This window comes from Pongo pygmaeus, chromosome 2, assembly GCF_028885625.2.
Source record: "Pongo pygmaeus isolate AG05252 chromosome 2, NHGRI_mPonPyg2-v2.0_pri, whole genome shotgun sequence".
In the NCBI taxonomy this organism is placed as follows: domain Eukaryota; kingdom Metazoa; phylum Chordata; class Mammalia; order Primates; family Hominidae; genus Pongo; species Pongo pygmaeus.
Genome location: NC_085930.1, coordinates 126,372,302 through 126,392,500, shown reverse-complemented (window position 1 = coordinate 126,392,500; position 20,199 = coordinate 126,372,302). Strand labels below are relative to the sequence as shown.

Here is a 20,199-nt window from a genome sequence, read left to right as displayed (position 1 = left end):
GCGCTGCGACTGCTGGGCTGGCTCTAGTAGGAGAGCGAGGCCGCGGCGTGGAACCTGAAGCTAGAACTGAGCGAACCGGAGGACCGAGCGGGAAGGAGAGCCGCGTAGGAGGAGGGGTTCGGGGGCGGAGCCGCAAACCGTGACGAGCCCGGCGCCGGGGCCAGGCGAGACACGCCCCCCCGCCCCGCCTCCTCGGGTCACGCCCCCTGCCAGTCTGGCACCGCCAGCCTCCTCAGCGCGCCCGCGGGCCGCGCCGCTAGGCCACCGGGAGATGGGGCGGGAGGGAGACGGGACGGACATTTGTCCCAGCCAATCGGCGGCTGGCGGACTTCCGCCCGCCTCCCCCGTGCCACCTCCTCAGGACGCACCGCCCCTCTTTGTATAAGCTTAATTGACCGAAGCTGAGCGTCTAACTAGTTTTTCAAGTCGGAAGCTCCCCTGACGTTCTCAATGGGGTGGGGGGTCACCACCTCCCTTGGCTCCTAACTACATTCTTTACAGGCTGCAGGGAAGGAGGACGCCACCTCTGTCAAGGACGCCCAGGATAACCCCCCGAAGCAACTAACGAGTCTTCACGACTCCTGAAAGTTTCTTTTCTGTCAATCCAGTAGGCATGAACCCCAACTCAGGGACCGTGAAAGATGGGGTACACTTGACCAGGTGTCCTCCTGTGCTTGCTCCCCCACTGAGCACCACGACAGCTGCCACTTTTTTTTTTTTTTTTGAAACGGAGTCTTGCACCAGCCCAGGTTGGAGTGCAATGGCATGATCTCGGCTCACTGCAACCTCCGCTGCCTGGGTTCAAGCTATTCTCCTGCCTCAGCCTCCTGAGTAGCTGGGACTACAGACGCGCGCCACCACGCCCAGCAACTTTTTGTATTTTTAGTAGAGAAGGGGTTTCACCATGCTGGTTAGGCTGGTCTCGAACTCCTGAGCTAAGGTGATCCACCAACCTCTGCCTCCCGAAGTGCTGGGATTACAGGCGTGAGCCACCACACCTGGCCAGCTGCCACATTCTTGGGTCCACCCTGTAGGCCGTCTCTCAAATATCCCTTCTGTAACGGGATGATTGTAATACCTGCCACGCAGGCTCATTGAAGGATTAAGGGGATTTATATTCATAAAAGTGCCTGGCACATAGCATGCTGATAATTGTCATTATTGTTAACGGGTTTCTCTTGAGTGTTTCATAAAGACGAGAAATTTGGCCGGGCGCGGTGGCTTACGCCTGTAATCCCAGCAGTTTGGGAGGCCGAGGCGGGCGGATCACCTGAGATCAGGAGTTCGAGACCAGCCTGACCAACATGATGAAACCCCGTCTCTACTAAAAATACAAAAATTAGCCTGGCGTGGTGGCACGCACCTGTAATCCTAGCTACTCAGGAGGCTGAGGCAGGAGAATCGCTTGAAGCCAGGAGGCAGAGGTTTCAGTCAGCTGAGATCACACCACTGCACTCCAGCCTGGGCGACAGAGTTAGACCCTGTCTCAAAAAAATAAAAAAAGATAAGGAGAGGTTTAGTTGGGAAGAACTGAAGCCATGCAATGGAAGGATATATAAATACATCAGCGGATCCAGAGCTCGCATCCTATTCATCTCCAACAGGGTATTAGTAAAGCTTTTTGTCAGCAATAGGTAGCTAGGTATGCTGGATGACTCATTCCTTCTTTGGGCCCTAGTCCCCTTTTGTCCTAAATTTCCCAGAGAGTTACTTCCAGTCCAGCACACATTGTTCACTTACTTGTACAAGAGCAGATGTGCCTCTATTAATAGCTACTATGTAAAGAGGCCTACAATTAGAGACTGTGACATTTGGCAAACATATTTCATTTCTAATCCTCTCAATACTGCAAAATATCTGCCATCCTCTTTTTCTTCAGCAAGGCACCCGAGCTGCAGACGCAGAGACGCAGATCTTTGTGAAGACCCTCACGGGCAAGACCATAACTCTTGAGGTCGAGCCAAGTGACACCATTGAGAATGTCAAAGCCAAAATTCAAGACAAGGAGGTATCCCACCTGACCAGCAGCATCTGATACTTGCCGGCAAACAGCTGGAGGATGGTCGAACTCTCTCAGACTACAACATCCGGAAAGAGTCCACCCTGCACCTGGTGCTGCGCCTGCAAGATGGCATTATTGAGCCTTCCCTCTGCCAGCTCTCCCAGAAATACAACTGTGACAAGATGATCTGCTGCAAGTGCTATGCTTGCCTGCACCCCCGTGCTGTCAACTGCTGCAAGAAGTGTGACCACACCAACAACTTGCAACCCAAGAAGAAGGTCAAGACTCTTCCTTCCTCGAAGGGCAGCCTCCCTGGAGCCTCAATAAAGTGTCTCTTTCATTGACTGGAGCAGCAAAAACAAACAAATGAAAAAACAATACTACAAAATATGTTATAGCTCCGTTTTACAGATGAGGAAGCTGAAGCCTACAAAAATACTGGTTTTGAGTTCTGGTGAGTGGAACTGCTCTTACTATTGGCACCATTCTTTTTTATTTATTTATTTTTGAGATGGAGTCTCACTCTGTTGCCCAGGCTGGAGTGCAGTGGCACAATCTCGGCTCACTGCAACCTCCACCCTCCAGGTTCAAGCGATTCTCCTGCCTCAGCCTCCAGAGTAGCTGGGATTACAGGCGCCCGCCACCAAGCCTAGCTAATTTTTTGTATTTTTAGTAGAGACGGGGTTTCACCATGTTGGCCAGGCTGGTCTGGAACTCCTGACCTCTGGTGATCCACCTGCCTCGGCCTCCCAAAGTGCTGAGATTACAGGTGTGAGACACCGTGTCTGGCTATAACATTCTATATATTTTATGATTTATTATGCTTATTGTCTATACACACACACACACACACGCACAAATGCAAGCTCCATGTAAGCTTCATGTGTACAGCAAATTTGGATTTTGGTTTTTGGTTTTTTCTCGGATATCCCTATGCCTACATGAGTGTTTGGCCTCTGTAAACTCTCAGCACATGTGTTAAATGAGTAAATGTACAGGTGGGGCAATACATCTGTTCTTCTTAAGACCTAAGAGCATCTTAGGCGACAGCTGAGCATGTGGCCATAGTAACAAGAACAAAGTAGGAGTCAAGAACCATGGTGCCAGAGTTGAAAGTGTTAAATAGTCAGCTTCAAGAAGATCTTAAAAATGTATGCTTGGCAGACCTTGCTAAACAATGAATTTCTGTTCATCTATCTTGCAAGAAGAAAAAGTTATTGGTTTATTTAATCCACAAATATTTTTTTAGTGACGTCTTTGTTGCCATGCACTTTTTCCACTCCTCATTTCATCCCAACTGCTAGAAGAGGAATGTAGCAAAGATCTGAATTATTAAATTTATCACTCAGTTGCCCACTTAATTCAACCTCAGCCAAAGTTCATTCAAGAAGATAATGTGTTAAAATTGCTTTTGTGCAACCAGAGATGGCTATGAAGTGTTCCAAGGTGCTGAAAGGTAAATTGTATTCTCGAATATTTTAAATATTCATCTGGGGCCAGGTGCAGTGGCTCACGCCTGTAATCCTAACACTTTGGGAGGCCAAGGCAAGTGGATCACCTGAGGTCAGGAGTTTGAGACCAGCCTGGCCAACACGGTGAAACCCCATATCTACTAAAAATACAAAAATTAGCTGGGCATGGTGGCGGGCACCTATAGTCTCAGCTACTCAGGAGGCTGAGACAGGAGAATTGTTTGAACCCCGGAGGCCAAGGTTGCAGTGAGCCAAGATCACGCCATTGCACCCCAGCCTGGGGGACAGGTCCAGACTCCGTTTCAAAAAAAAAGAAAATTAATTTGAAATATGGCACAGGGAAACATTTGCTAAACAAAGGGAAATGTAAACCTAAATTCATCAGTAGCAATGAAGTGGTAGTACCTAAAGTTAATGAGTTTTAGCTGTATCCTAAATTCAGAATACTTCCTGAGTATCTGGAGCAGTAGATAATCCTAAAAACCCCTTGTCAAGATCTCCATCCTGAAGAGTGAACAGTCTTCCCAAGAACAATTATCTATAGGCCAAGGTATAGTTTATAAAGACAGAGAGCAGCTTCTTTGGTATTTTGAAAAGTGTGAAACCATTCTTTTTTTTTTTTTTCGAGGTGGAGTTTCACTCTTGTTGTCCAGGCTGGAGTGCAATGGTGCGATCTCGGCTCACTGCAACCTCTGCCTCCCGGGTTCAAGCAATCCTCCTGCCTCAACCTCCCAAGTAGCTAGGATTACAGGCATGTACCACCATGCCTGGCTAATTTTGTACTTTTAGTAGAGATGGGGTTTCTCCATGTTGGTCAGGCTGGTCTCAAACTCTCGACAACATCAAGTGATCTGCCCACCTCAGCCTCCCAAAGTGCTGGGATTACAGGTGTAAGCCACCGCACCTGGCCATGTGAAACCATTCTTAACTTTTAGCAGAGGGTTCTTTGGCAATTATATGTATCTTCATTGCCTTTTCTTGGTCATAGCTAACATTTAAATGTTTTCTATCATCTGATCCTATAAGGAAAAGTAAAATCATTGGAGTAGTGTTTTCAAGAGTACCAGAGCAGCCTCAGCAAGACAAAGACACAAGGAAAATTACTTCATTGTTCTTTATTTCTATAGGCTAGGCATACAGATAAATATTCAAAAGATGAGGAAATAAACACAAAAACAGAACTTGTTCCTGATCTCATGGAGTTCAGAGTGCAAAACACCAATATATAAACAACTGTCAACAATGCAATGCGTGTAGTTCTGAGTCCTAGGAACCTCAATGAAAGAAATGGAATGAATTCCACTGAGGGTGGGAGGGGATAAGGCTGCCCTCTGTGGGAGAAAGGTGAATATGAAGATGTTTGGGAAAGCCACAGAGAAATGTAGTAGATTTAAACTGATTCATGATGGTATACGTGGTATAATATAAAACATATTTGGTTTTTGTCCTAGGTTCCTATTATAGCACTCCTAAAACCTTTAGAATTTCCTGAGTGATAGCAAAGTCTTTTGTTATTCAAAACAAGACACTTTCATAACTTCTGAGTCTATGCTAACTAATGTGGTTACCTATAGTGGGACCACTAGATAGTCCAGTCACCAGAAATGGGGTCAGTCACCAGAAACACCAATTGATTAGATGATTAGAGGCTTGGAATTTTCAGCCCAGCTACCAACCTTTGGGAAGGAGGAAGGAGACAGGGATTAAATGCTATAAAAACTCTTGAATAACAAGATTTGATGAACTTTCTGGTTACTGAACATGTGAAGGTGGCTGGAGAGGGCAGGAGAGCTCCATGTGCCCCTATAACTTGCCTTTTCCGTCACCTCATCTAGCTGTACACCTCTATCTTTTGTAATATTCTTTCTAGTAAAACAGTAAATGTGTTTCTCTGAGTTATGTGAGGCATCTCCACAAATTATTGATGAGAACTCTGGTTTGTAGCTGGTCAGTCAGAAGTACAGGTAACAACCTACTACTTGTGATTGGCATCTGAAGTCGGGGTTATCTTGTGGGCCTGAGCCCTCAACAAATGGGATCTGACACTATCTCCTGGTAGGAAGCATCAGAATTGAAGTTAATTATAGGACACCCAGTTGGTGTCCACCAGAGATTGCTTGGTGTGTGAGAGTAGAAAGAAAAAATTGTTTTTCTGACCGGGTGCGGTAGCTCACGCCTGTCATCCAGCGCTTTGGGAAGCTGAGGCAGGAGGATCACTTGAGTTCAGGAGTTCAAGACCAGCCTGGCCAACATGGTGAAACCCTGTCTCTACTAAAAATACAAAAATTAGCCGGGCACCTATAATCCCAGCTATTCAGGAGGCTGAGACAAGAAAATCGCTTGAACCCAGGAGGCAGAGGTTGCAGTGAGCCAAGATCACACCACTGCACTCCAGCATGGGAGAGGGAGTAAGACTCTATCTCAGAAAAAGAAAAAAAAATTGTTTTCCTTTTATAGTATTACATCATCAGATAAATGGGGGGAGGGGGGAAGGGCATTACAGATAGAGGTAACAGCAACAGAAAGATCAGCGACATTGATCTGAATCAGGGTTGCTCAGTGGTGAAGCCTGCCTCCTCTGGGGGCAGACTACCCCGGCTGATTCTCCTTGTGCTAGTTGTGTCTTTAGGCAAGTTACCTCATCTTGCCAGCCTCTTTTTTTTTTTTTTTTTTTGAGATGGAGTCTTGCTCTGTCACCCAGGCTGGAGTACAGTGGTGCAATCTCGACTCACTGCAAATTTTGACACCCAGGTTCAAGCGATTCTCGTGCCTCAGCCTCCCAAGTTGCTGGGATTACAGGCATGCACCACTACGCCCAGCTAATTTGTATTTTTAGTATAAACAGGGTTTCACCATTATGGCCAGGCAGGTCTCCAACTCCTACTAAGTGATCCACCTGCTTCAGCCTCCCAAAGTGCTGGGATTACACACTGAGGTGTGAGGCACCACGCTTAGCCAAAAGCCTCCTTTTAGAAGATGTTTTGGGGATAATAGTGGTACTCTCCTCAAGGGAATTGCAATAAATATTAAATGAGGGCATCAAGTATAGCATCTACATGCAAGAAACACTCAATAAATGCTTATAATTATTATCTGATTGGCAAACCACAAAGTGGGAGAAGGGTGGGCTCAGGTTCATGTAAAGGGAAAGGCCTTGTATACCAGGTCCCGGAGGAATTTATATTCTCATTAGAGTGAAAACTCCTCAAGTGCAGGATGTTCCTTGTCACTGGGAACATCCCAGAGTGCCTGGCACATAGTGGGCGTCAAAAATATGTTGAATGAATAAGTGCTAAGGAAATCGGATTTTTTTTTTTAACACAAAATTGCAGACACACCATTAGAGGGTATTAAGGAGGGAAACAACTTGAAATGTAGCTAGTCTTTTTTTTTTTTTTTTTGAGACAGAGTCTCACTCTGTCGCCTAGGCTAGAGTGCAGTGGCGCGATCTCTGCTCACTGCAACTTCCGCCTCCGGGGTTCAAGTGATTCTCCGCCTCAGCCTCCCGAGTAGCTGGGGTTACAGGTGCCCGCCACCATGCCTGACTAATTTTTGTATTTTAGTACAGACGGGGTTTCACCATCTTGGCCAGGCTGGTATTGAACTCCTGAACTCGTGATCCACCTGCCTTGGCTTCCCAAAGTGCTGGGATTACAGGCGTGAGCCACTGCACCTGGCCGAAATGTAGCTAGTCTTAATTGAGATATGCTTAAGTTTAAAAGATTTAACATACACACCAAGAAAGTAATCTTGTTCATAATCTTATATTCATTACATGTTGAAATGACAATACTTTGGATAATTTGGGTTAAATAATGGCCTCTCAAAATATCCGGGAGTATACCAGCCTAGGTATTTTGTTGTCTCCACTGAAGCAACAAAATACCTAGGCTAGTATACTCTTGGATATTTTGAGAGGCTATTATTGATCAGATATTCATCCAGGGAGAGAGACAGAGAAGAATGTAGATCACTAAGATCAAGGTACATAACATGGAGTCTCTGTGTACATGTGTAATTCACATAGAGTGTAACACCACCATCATCACCATTCCTTGGGGTACCTGTTCCTTGATAGTGTGAACCCCAAAAGTCTGACACAGGTTAATTTAGAAAGTTTATTTTGCCAAGGTTGAGGACGCACACAGGTGACACAGCCTCAGTAGCTCCTGACAACATGTGCCCATGGTGGTTGGGGCACAACTTCGTTTTATACATTTTAGGGAGACATGAGACATCAATCAATATATGTAAGATATACAGGTAGGTGAGAGACAAATGGTTGCGTTCTTTTGAGTTTCTGATTAGCCTTTCCAAAGGAGGCAATCAGATATGCATTTATCTCAGTGAGCAGAAGGATAACTTTGAATAGAATGGGAGGCAGGTTTTCCCTAAGCAGTTCCCAGCTTGACTTTTCCCTTTAGCTTAGTGATTTGGGGGCTCCAAGATTTATTTTCCCTTTACAATAGGAGCACATCCCCTTCCAGACTTAAGAGGCATTTTCATCTCTTTTCACTTATAAAATACCATGGGTAGAGGCCGGGCGCAGTGGCTCACGCCTGTAATCCCAGCACTTTGGGAGGCCGAGGCGGGCGGATCACGAGGTCAGGAGATCGAGACCATCCTGGCTAACATGATGAAACCCTGTCTCTACTAAAAAATACAAAAAAAAATTAGCTGGGCGTGGTGGCAGGCGCCTGTAGTCCTAGCTACTGGGGACCCTGAGGCAAGAGAATGGCTTGAACCTAGGAGGCAGAGCTTGCAGTGAGCCGAGATCGCGCCACTGCACTCCAGCCTGGGCGACAGAGTGAGAGTCCATCTCAAAAAAAAAAAAAAAAAAAAATACTGTGGGTAGAGTATATGTTCACTTATGGTCACTGAAACATTTTTGATAGAAAAATGTACTGGTAATTATCAATATGTCAGTCAAGGGAGATTGGTTAAATCTATTTTACTACTACAAATGATGAAATGCAATGTATGATTAAAAAGAATGAGTTAGGTGTGCTGAGAAGGGAAGGGTTTCAAAATATATTATGAATATTATTAAGTTACAAAAAAACACAAGGTAAGTAACAATGGCTGTACTATGATTCTTTTTACAAGCTAAAAGAATTATGTATCTATGTATCTATTCCCTTCTGGAAGTAAGTTAAGACACTTCTAAGAGTGGATATCATTGGAGAAGGTGAGGGTATCTATCTTATTGTACTTTTAACTTTTTTGAGACAGGGTCTCGCTCTGTTACTGAGGCTGGAGTGCAATCATGTGATCATAGCTCACTGCAGCCTCAACATCCCAGGCTCAAGCAATCCTCCTAACTCAGCCTCCTGAGTAGGGACCACAGGCACGTGCCACCAACTCAGCTAATTTTTTTTTTGGTAGGGACAAGGGGTCTCACTATGTTGCACAGGCTGGTCTAAAACTCCTGAGCTCAAGAATCCCTCCTTCCTCAGCCTCCCAAAGTGCTAGGATTACAGGTGTAAGCCACCACATCTGGTCTTTTTTTGTTGTTTGTTTGTTTGAGACAGAGTCTTTCTCACCCAGGCTGGAGTGCGGTGGTGCTATCTCAGCTCACTGCAACCTCTACCTCCTGGGTTCAAGCGATTCTCCTGACTCAGCCTCCCAAATAGATGTGACTAGGGGCATGTGCCACCACACCTGGCTAATTTTTTGTTTTTTGGTTTTTGTTTCTTTTTTTCTGAGACAGAGTCTTGCTCTGTCACCAGGCTGGAGTGCAATGGCATGATCTCGGCTCACTGCAACCTCTGCTTCCCAGTTCAAGCTATTCTCGTGCCTCAGCCTCCCAAGTAGCTGGGATTACAGGTGCCCACCACCACATCTGTCAAATTTTTGTGTTTTTTTTTTTTTTTTGAGACAGAGTCTTGCTCTGTCGCCCAGGCTGGAGTGCCATGGCGCAATCTCAGCTCACTGCAACCTCTGCCTCCCAGGTTCAAATGATTCTCCTACCTCAGCCTCCTGAGTAGCTGGGATTACAGGAATGTGCCACCACACCTGGCTAATTTTTGTATTTTTAGTAGAGACAGGGTTTCACCGTGTTGCCAAGGCTGGTCTGGAACTCCTGACCTCAAGTGATCCACCCGCCTCAGTCTCTGAAAGTCCTGGGATTTTTTGTATTTTTAGTAGAGATGGGGTTTCACTATGTAGGCCAGGCTGCTCTTGAGCTCCTGGCCTCAAGTGATCCACCTCCCTCAGCCTCCCAAAGTGCTAAGATTACAGGTGTGAGCCACTGCCTCCAGCCACCTGGTCTTTTTATACTTTAATATTAAAGAAAATTGTATCGACAGTAAAACCAAAGGTCATATATTGTTTCTTTATATTTAAAAGCATTTTATGGCTGGAGGTGGTGGCTCATGCTTATAATCCCAGCACTTTCAGAGGCTGAGGAGGGCAGACCACTTGAGATCAGGAGTTTGAGACCACCCTGGCCAACATAGCAAAACCCCATCTCTGCTAAAAATACAAGAAAAAAATTAGCTGGGCATGGTAGCGCACCCCTGTAATCCCAGCCACTGGGGACGCTGAGGCAGAAGAATTGCTTGAACCCAGGGGGTGAGGTTGCAATGAGCCGAGATCGCACCACTGCACTCCAGCCTGGATGACAAGAGCGAAACTCTGTCTCAAAAAAAAAAAAAATTTATTGAAGAACATTTAATTTTAAATGTTATATATTTTTAAGTATAATGTATGTAAGTTATACAATGAGATTTGATTTATCCTTACCTTCACGTTTTAAAAAATAACCTATTTGACAGAGTCCTCTATTGATGCTTCAAAAATTCCCTTTTACGACGGGCACAGTGGCTCACACCCATAATCCCAACACTTTGAGGGGCCGAGGCGGGTGGATCACCTGAGGTCAGGAGTTCGAGACCAGCCTGGCCAACATAGCGAAACCCTGTCTGTACTAAAAATACAAAAATTAGCTGGATATGGTGGTGTGCGCCTGTAATCCCAGCTACTCTGCAGGCTGAGGTAGGAGAATCGCTTGAATCCAGGAGGCGGAGGTTGCAGTGAGCTGAGATCTCACCACTGCACTCCAGCCTGGGGGACAGAGCGAGACAGTCTCAAAAAAAAAAAAAATACCTTTTAATCATTTCCCGGTATGCTCTCTAATCAACAAAGTTCTCACTTAAGAAGAATAGAAATTTTATATTATCACAATATAAAACATCACCTTTTTTTTTTAGACGGAGTCTCACTCTGTTGCCCAGGCTGGAGTGCCGTGGCATAATCTCGACTCACTACAATCTCCACCTCCCAGGTTCAAGCAATTTTCCTGCCTCAGCCTCCAGAGTAGCTGGGATTACAGGTATGTGCCACCACACCCTGCTAATTTTTGTATTTTTAGTAGAGATGGGGTTTCACGATGTTGCCAGGCTGGTCTTGAACTCCTCATCTCAAGTAATCTGCCTGCCCCAGCCTCCCAAAGTGCTGAGATTACAGGCGTGAGCCCCCATGCCTGGCCACCATTTTATTTCTTGATCATGATGTTAGTTACACAACTCTATAGATGCATTTGTCAAAACTTACAGTACTGTACATTAAAAATGATGAATATCACTGTATGTAAATAATACCCAATAAAACTGACTTAACACAAAAAGTGGCATATATAAAACTGATCAAGATACATTTTACAGTCTGTGAAATACAATTCTCTTTGACATTCACTTGATTTTTATATCAAGTGATTATACAGCAATTCTATGTTGCTGTGCTTTAGAAGAGTATGTCACAATGTATTAGTTTATTTTCACACTGCTGATAAAGACATATCAGAGACTGGGTCATTTATATAGGAAAAAGGGTTTAATGGACTTGCAGTTTCACGTGGCTGGGGAGGCCTCACAATCATGGTGGAAGGCAAGGAGGAACAAATCACATCTTACATGGATAGCAGCAGGCAAAGAGAGAGAACTTGTGCAGGGGAACACCTCTTTATAAAACCATCACATCTTGTGAGACTATCACGAGAACAGCAAGGGAAAGGCTTGCCCCCTTGATTCAATGATCGCCCACAACATGTGGATCTCAAGATGAGAACACAAGATATCAAGATGAGATTTGGGTGGGTACACAGCCAAACCATATCACACAGCATCCTTAATAAAATAATAATTTTTGAGTTCTCTTCAATTTTTTTATGAATATATACCAAACTATGTGTATGTCTGTTTCTGAATTCTATTATGCATATACTTATTCAGAAGAAATTATGTTTATCAAAACTAAAATCTCACCAGGCATGGTGGCCCTCACCTGTAATCCCAGATTACAGGATTATGTGACCTGAGGGCAGATGACCTGAGGTCAGGAGTTCGAGACCAGCCTAGCCAATATGGTGAAAGCCCATTTCTACTAAAAATACAAAAAATTAGCCAGGTACGGTGGCGGGTGCCTGTAATCCCAGCTAGTCGGGAGGCTGAGGCAGAATTGCTTGAACCCAGGAGGTGGAGGTTGCAGTGAGTCGAGATCGCACCATTGTACTCCAGCCTAGGCGACAGAGCAAGACTCTGTCTCAAAAAATAAAAATAAATAAATAAAATAAAGCCTGGAAGCACTGTCATGGTCAAATAACACAGGTAGCAAGGGTTCTGGAACTGACCCCTAGACAGGCTAACATTCATCACATTGTTTCTTTTGCAGTGCTGACTTTTTCCAAGTCAGGTTAAAGTCATTGATCACCACATAGTTTGCTCAGGCATCAGGCTCAAATGCTGTAATCTACCATTGAGTAACAGGTGGCAAGTACTGAATAGTGTACATTGGCACTCCAAGATGTGCCAGCAAATTTCTTTTAAAGATCATTACATGTTTTGATTTAGGCAATGTTCTTTAAAAGTTAGAGTCCATATCGGTCACACCTAGGTACACCTGGGTGTGGTTTTTTTTTCAGTTGTTTCAGAAGACTGTTCCTCTTAGTACTTGAGCTAGGGAAGCATTAGACAACAGATCCCTATTGCTCATTTGATATAAAGAGAACCACTCTTTATACAGCCCTCAATTACAATAAACACTTCTTTTAGGAAAATGGTCCCTTCAGCCAAGTCCATGACTAGGACTGAGATGAGTTTTGGAGAAGAACCCAAATGAACCAAAGAGGACATCTAAAATCCCAAGGTCCCATTTTAAGAAGCACAGAAAAAGATATAATAGACTTTTAAGGAGCCAGAGGTGGAGAAAAAGATTTCTTGCCGTGGGATCAAAATTATCAAAACAAAGTGTTTTCATGCAATCATGTTAAAATAATTGCTTGAATTGGATTGAATCATCTTGGAATATTCATAATTATTTTACAATAATCTAAAACTAGTGGAAAAAAGGATACTTGGGTTCTACACGACACAGGACATGTCACTTAACACTACTGGACTTCTATTTTCTCATCTGTAAATGGGAATAATTCAGGCCTCAATCTCTTCTCCTCAATTATAAAATCTATAGAGCCCCGAAAGACTAATAGTGTTTTGTAACTCATTTGACTGCAAAAAAAGCCTAACCAAATTGACATGAGGCTGTTTATAATCTTTATCGCATTATTGTGAATATTCATAGATCTCCTTGCAGAAATATCTATCTGATAAAAAGATATTGTCAGCTGGACGCAGTGGCTCAAACCTGTAATCTTAGCACTTTGGGAGGCCGAGGTGGGTGGATCACGAGGTCAGGAGTTCAAGACCAGCCTGGCCAAGGTGGTGAAACCCCGTCTCTACTAAACATACAAAAATTAGCCGGGCATGGTGGCAAGTGCCTATAATCCCAGCTACTCGGGAAGCTGAGGCAGAGAATTGCTTGAACCCGGGAGGCAGAGGTTGCAGTGAGCCAAGATCATGCCACTGCACTCCAGCCTGGGCAACAGCGTGAGACTCCATCTAATAAAAAAGATATCGTCCCAGACCCTGTTGTGTGACATTACATACATAATTGTCATTATACCACCTATCTAAACTTTAAAAAGTTCTGAAATCTGAAAATATCAAGCCCTAAGTGTTTCAAATAAAGGACCTCAGACCTACAATACTTGTGTTTATTTCAAAGACATTGGAAAGGCCAGTTAAGGTAACAGATAAGAAAATACCTGGCAGAATAAAGAGGGAGCTGTAGGGAGCCGTGGGGAGCCGTGGGGAGTTGTGGGGATCCAAGTGTCTCGAACTCCTTGGGTAGGGAGGCTCTCTCTTACACTGGAAGCAGTTTTTAGCTTCTACCTGTCCTATAGCTCCTTCTGTCCCACACCTATGCTCTCTCTCCCTCTCCTTAAAGATCTCTTTAAAAACAGCTCCCTATGATGGGGGCCAGTCTGGATGTCCTTGTTCTGTAGCTTTGCTAAACTCCAGCTCATAAAGAATTGGCAACAGAGTAGAAGACAATTAAATCAAGTGGGAACTTAAGCCCTGGGATGCTTCCAGATGCTCTCTAGGAGTCGTGGAGCCTTCTATAGTCTTCACTGCTTGAAGCTAAGTAAGGATACAGGTAAAATCTGTGCTTTGTGCCTGCATGTGAAACAGGGCACATACTTCCTCCCTCTCTCCCTCTCTTTCTCACTGTTTCTCTCTGTCTCTCTCTCTCTCTCTCTCTCTCTCTCACACACACACACACACACACACACACACACACACAGACAAAAGCAACACAAGCCCTGGTCTGTTCAAATAAATTATGGCCTTTTCTTATACCAACAGATTCATTTGTTGGTAACAGCAAGTTCATTACATGTTGGTGTGCACGCTCACCCACATTATACTCCACTTGAATATAATGAATGTAGCTTGAGGTTAACTAGGACTCAGAAGTGGTAAGTTTTCCTTTCACTCGTTTTTCATAGTTGAGGTCTATCGAGACATCCTGCACAACTGAAAGCTGAGAATGGGAAGGGAAAGATGAAAAAGATATTTTCATACAAAGTTATAAGCACCAGCATTTTGTCTTTGCTTAAAGACAAGTAATCAGAAAAAGCATTGAGACTTTTGAAATGTTTCCATTTGAGGACTGAGAGTATATCCCTTGCAAATGGGATACACTGGTATTATCATTCACCAGTGGACTCACGAGCTATATCTCCCTTTTATTTATTGATTGATTGATTGATGTATTTGTTTATTTATTTTGAGACAGAGTTTCACTCTTGTTGCCCCGGCTGGAGTGCAATGCCATGATCTCGACTTACCGCAACCTCCTCCTCTCGGGTTCAATCGATTTTCCTGCCTCAGCCTGCCGAGTAGCTGGGATTATAGGTGCCTGCTACCACACCCGGCTAATTTTTTGTATTTTTAGTAGAGATGGGGTTTCTCCATGTTGGTCAGGCTGGTCTCGAACTCCTGACCTCAGGTGATCTGCTGGCTTCGGCCTCCCAAAGTGCTGGGATTATAGGTATGAGCCATGGTGCCCAGCCTATATCTCCCTGTTAAACACCAATTCACAATAGTGCTTATAGGCTGACACGGTGGCTCATGCTCGTAATCCTAGCACTTTGGAAGGCCAAGGAAGGCAGATTACCTGAGGTCAGGAGTTCAAGACCAGCCAACATAGTGAAACCCCGTCTCTACTAAAAGTGCAAAAATTAGCTGGGAGTTGTGGTGGGCGCCTGTAATCCCAGCTACTTGGGAGGCCGAGGCAAGAAGAATCGCTTGAACCTGGGACGTGGAGGTTGCAGTGAGCTGAGATGGCGCCACTGCACTCCAGCCTGGGTGACAGAACGAGACTCCTTCTGGAAAAAAAAGAAGAAGAAAAGGAACACAATGAAGCATCCATAATTAGGTACATCCGTAAATCATATGCATTTTCTAGGGTTTATTGGTCCCAATGTATCCATCAGTCATGAATAATTTTTAACCCCTCCCTCTAAAGACACTTCCTGAAACTAAATTGGTACAACTTCCTGAAAAGCAATTTGGCAACATGTATTAACAATCTCAAAAAAGATATTGCAGCCTGGGCAAAATAGCTAGACTCTGTCTCTACAAAAAATTATTTAAAAAATTAACAGGGCATGGTGGCATGCACCTGTAGTCCCAGCCACTCAGGAGGCAAACACAGGAAGATTACTTAAGCTGAGGAGTTGGAGGTTTTAGTAAACTAAACTATGATTGCAGCATGGCACTCCAGCCTGGGTGACAGAGCAAGACCCTATCTCAAAAAAAAAAAAAAAAAAAAAAAGCTGTCCTTCAACACAGTAATTTCATACTAAGACTGCCATCTAAGATGAGCCACAGATATGGATATATAGCTATATACAAAGGAATTTTTGCCAATGTTAAGTGTAAAGATGAAAAATTAAAAACCAGCTAAAATCATAGCAATTTAAAACTGATAAAAAAGGCTGGGCGCAGTGGTTCACGCCTGTAATTCCAGCACTTTGGGAGGCTGAGGGGGGAGGATCACCTAAGGTCAGGAGTTTGAGACAAGCCTGACCAATATGGTGAAACCTCGTCTCTACTAACAATACAAAAATTAGCCAGGTGTGGTGGCAGACGCCTGTAGTCCCAGCTACTTGGGAGGCTGAGACAGGAGAATTGCTTGAACCTGGAGGCGGAGTTTGCAGGGAGCCGAGATCGCGCCACTGCACTCCAGTCTGGGCAACAGAGTGAGACTCTATCTCAAAAAAAAAATAATAATAAATAAATAAATAAATAAATTTAAAAACTGATAAATAGTTGCTTACGAATATGATGGAATATAATGCATTCATTAGAAAGACATTCTAAATTTTAATGAAAAATCCTCATGGTATCAAGTTTTATTATGATATCTATATACAAGCTTTTTTTCCTTTTCTTTTTTTTTTTTTTTTTTTTTGAGACAGTCTCGCTCTGTTACCCAGGTTGGAATGCAGTGGTGCAATCTCGTCTCACTGCAACCTCTGCCTCCCGGGTTTAAGCAATTCTCCTTCCTCAGCCTCCCAAATAGCTGGGATTACAGGCATGCACAACCATGCCTGGCTAATTTTTGTATTTTTAGTAGAGACAGGATTTCACCACATTGGCCAGGCTGGTCTCAAACTCCTGACCTCAGGTGATCCTCCCACTTCAGCCTCCCAAAGTGTTGGAATTACAGGCGTGAGCCACTGCACCTGGCTATATACAAACTTGATATAGAATATAATCTCAATCATGGCTATCAACCTATGAATGATCAACAACACAAAATATTTAAAAGTTAATAATAAAGTGATGGAAAGGAAACAGACTAAAATGCTAACAGTTGTTATTGGTGGGTAGTAAAATCACAGGTGTTTTTTTGTTTGTTTGTTTTTTGAGACAGTGTCTTGCTCTGTCACCCAGGCTGGAGTGCAGTGACATGATTGTAGTTCACTGCAGCCCTGAACTCCCAGGCTGTAGTGATCCTCCCACCTCACCTTCTTGAGTAGCTGGGGCTACAGGTGCGTGCCACCAGGCCCTGCTAATTTTGTATTTTCTTTGTAGAGATAGGATTTCACCATGTTGCCCAGGCTGGTCTCCAACTCCTGGGGTCAAGCAGTCCTTTTTCCTTGGCCTCCCAGAGTGCTGGGATTATAGGCATGAGCCACAGATTTTAAAATTTTATTTTTTTAAATTTTATTTGGCTTTCACAAATTCCTACAATAAATACATTATTTTTATATTGAAAAAAACATGAACATTGTTTTAATTATTTTAAGACAAAATACTCTACAATGCTAATGACAAATGTTTCAACATTCAAAGGAATGTTTCAAAGTTAAACACCGCTTTCTTTTTCTTTCTTTCTTTCTTTTTTTTTTTTTGAGATGGAGTTTTGCTCTTGGGTTCAAGTGATTCTCATGCCTCAGCCTCTCAAGTAGCTGGGATTACAGGCATGTGCCACCATGCCCGGCTAATTTTTGAGTTAAATGCCACTTTCTAAAAGTCAAACACATTAATAGTAACTAAAACTAAACAGTGTAATTGCAGTGTAAGGGTACTCATAACCTGTTAGGGGGGACCACTATTTGAGGCCAAGTCAAACACTGAATGAGTTAAACTAGAGTCTCCCTGGAGGTCTGTTGAGTATGCTCTAGGGATCCAAAATAAGAAGAATGTTAAATTGTTAGAGTAAATATACGCAATGGCATCTTTTCTGGAGAAGGGAGACAAAAAGAATATTTTAACAAAGAGAAAGAAAACTGCAGGAGTGTCAGAAAGTCTTATGTCTAGGAAACAAAACCCAGTTGGTAGAGTAGCGCATTGCTTAGCAACCTAATGATGGTTTCATAAAGGTGGCATTTAAGTCCATAGGTCATTGGCATCAGAAAACACAAATTGAATTGGAAATTTTCTGCCAATTATTATAACGAATCTTCAAAGATCTTCCCAATAATCCTTTAGAATAAAAGCATCTAAGATTACTGCCAGGTTGGAAGCTAAAGTTTTTGTCTTTGTTTTAGATTCTGTTAGACCAGGGTTTCCCAACTTTGCTTGTTTATAAGTAACATCTGGGGTACTTGTGAAATACATGGATTTCTCTGAATATTATGATTTAGTAGGTCTGGGATGGGGCCAGGGAATTCATCATTTCAAGGGCCCTAGATAATTCTTATAACCAGCAAGTTTGAGAAACATTGTTTAAAACTTTCATTTCCTTCCTAGCACTTCTTGCTAGTTATCATTACATTCTGTCCTTACCTGTTTAATAATTTATTTAATGTCTCCCCCTACCATCAAACAGTAAGTTCCATGAAAACAGTGATGGTGTCTATTCAAGGACCAGTATGCACATTTTTTTTTTTTTTTGAGACGAGTCTCACTCTGTCGCCCAAGCTGGAGTGCAGTGGCACTATCTCAGCTCACTGCAACCTCTGCCTCCCAGGTTCAAGCAATTCTCTGCCTCAGCCTTCTGAGTGGCTGGGATTACAGGCGCCCACCACCACGCCCGGCTATTTTTTTTTTTTTTTTTTTTTGTATTTTTAGTAGAAACAGGGTTTCACCATCTTGACCAGGCTGGTCTTGAACTCTTGACCTCCTGATCCACCCATCTCGGCCTCCCAAAGTGCTGGGATTACAGGCATGAGCCACCATGCCCAGCCAGATATTTTGATATAGATATGCACAAACTTGATATAAAGTATATATACCGCCATATAATAAGAAATATTTACTTGGTTGCTGACCCCAGTTCCTGGCACACAGCTCCTAAAACTCTTGTAAAATTTCTTGAGCAATAAGAGCACTGAGTGCATCTTTTGTTCTAATATTTTGTCTTTGACCTCAATCCCTGACACAGACCTACTAATCCCTTGAAATTTCCTGGGTGATGATAGGAGCATCTTTTGTTCTGGTAACATGACTTGATGCATACTCCTGAATGGGGCTGGTCACCAGTAAGTCCAGGTCATAATTAGAGGATTGAAACTTTCTTTCTTTCTTTTTTTTTTTTGAGATGGAGTCTCAGTATGTCACCCAGGCTGGAGTGCAGTGGCGCGATCTCTGCTCACTGCAACCTCCACCTCCTGGGTTCAAATGATTCTCCTGCCTCAACTTCCTGAGTAGATGGGATTACAGGCGCTTGCCACCAGACCTGGCTAATTTTTGTACTTTTAGTAGAGACGAGGTTTCACCATGTTGGCCAGGCTGGTCTTAAACTCCTGACCTCTGACCTCAGGTGATCCTCCCGCCTCAGCCTCCCAAAGTGCTTGGATTATAGGCATGAGCTACCTCACCTGGTGAGGCTTGAAACTTTCAGCCACAGTTCTCATACTCCAGAGAGGGGAGAGGGACTGGAAATGGACTTAATAATCCAGAATTCTGTAAAAATTCAAAAAGTATGGGGTTCAGAGAGTTTCAGGGTTAGTGAACACATAAATATGTCAGGAGGGTGGTATACCCCAACTCCACAGGAACAAAACCCTGCCAGTCCTCGCCCTATGTATCTCTTGATCTAGTGGTTCTTCGTGTCCTTTATCATATCCTTTATTAATATAATAAGCTGGTCAATATAAGTATTTTCCTGAGTTCTGTGAGCCACTCTAGCAAATTAATCCATCTGAGGAGAGGATTGTGAGAACCTCCAACCAAGTGGGAGAGAAGTTGTAAGTAACCAGAAACCTACTGCTTGGGATTGGTTTCTCAGGTGTGGGACAGTCTTGTGGGATTGAGCCCTTAACCAGTGCAGACTCTAGTTAGTGTCAGAATTGAATTGAATTGTAGAACACCCAGCTATTGTCCACTAGAGAATTGCTTGGTGTGTGGAGAAAAACCCACACACATCTGGTGTCCAGTGTTCAGTATGTGAGAGTAGAAGGAAAAAAGTTTTTTTTTTAATAGAATCATTTGTAGCTATCTGTACATGATCAACTCAAGGTAATACATAAAAAAGTTAACAATGAGATGATTGAAAGGAAATAGACTAAGATGCTAACATTAATATACTTCCTGAATGAATTAATCTAAGCCTTTTGTTATATATCATAAGAGCCCAACTTAAGTCTGGATCATCCTCAGGATTGTAGGAAAAGCTCTACCCCTGAAAAGCACAATGTGAATCCAGACTACCTGGTACTCAAGCATGGAATTCTTGTTATCTTAAGGAGAGTGCCACACAAAACTGGCAGACTGTTGCAAAACAGGACATGCTGACTGCCAAGTGCATTAAGACATCAAATTCATAGAGAAAACAAATATATATCTGTCTAGATCTACTTTACTGTCTCTACTTAGGCAATCATATGAAGCTCAACTTTCTGGTTCCTTTGAGCCCAGTCCTGAGGGAAGT

General features: G+C 43.4%; 2 protein-coding genes across 7 annotated transcripts in view; one reads left to right on the top strand and one right to left on the bottom strand.

Moving 5' to 3' along the window:
• SLC4A7 (solute carrier family 4 member 7) overlaps window positions 1–138 on the bottom strand; it is a 110,943-nt gene extending 110,805 nt beyond the window's left edge. For 4 of the 6 annotated variants that reach the window (XM_054479793.2, XM_054479786.2, XM_054479789.2 and 1 more), the window contains exon 1: window positions 1–102. This exon is cut by the window's left edge. The gene's annotated coding sequence lies outside the window, so the exon portion shown is untranslated. The other 2 variants (XM_054479788.2, XM_054479787.2) reach the window with 2 other exon arrangements.
• LOC129032914 (uncharacterized) overlaps window positions 1–2,118 on the top strand; it is a 2,834-nt gene extending 716 nt beyond the window's left edge. The window contains exon 2 of the mRNA XM_063662106.1: window positions 1,880–2,118. Coding sequence (XP_063518176.1) covers window positions 1,880–2,035 — 156 coding nt within the window. The 3' untranslated portion in view covers window positions 2,036–2,118. The remainder of the gene's footprint in view (window positions 1–1,879) is intronic.
• Window positions 2,119–20,199: the final 18,081 nt, after the last annotated feature.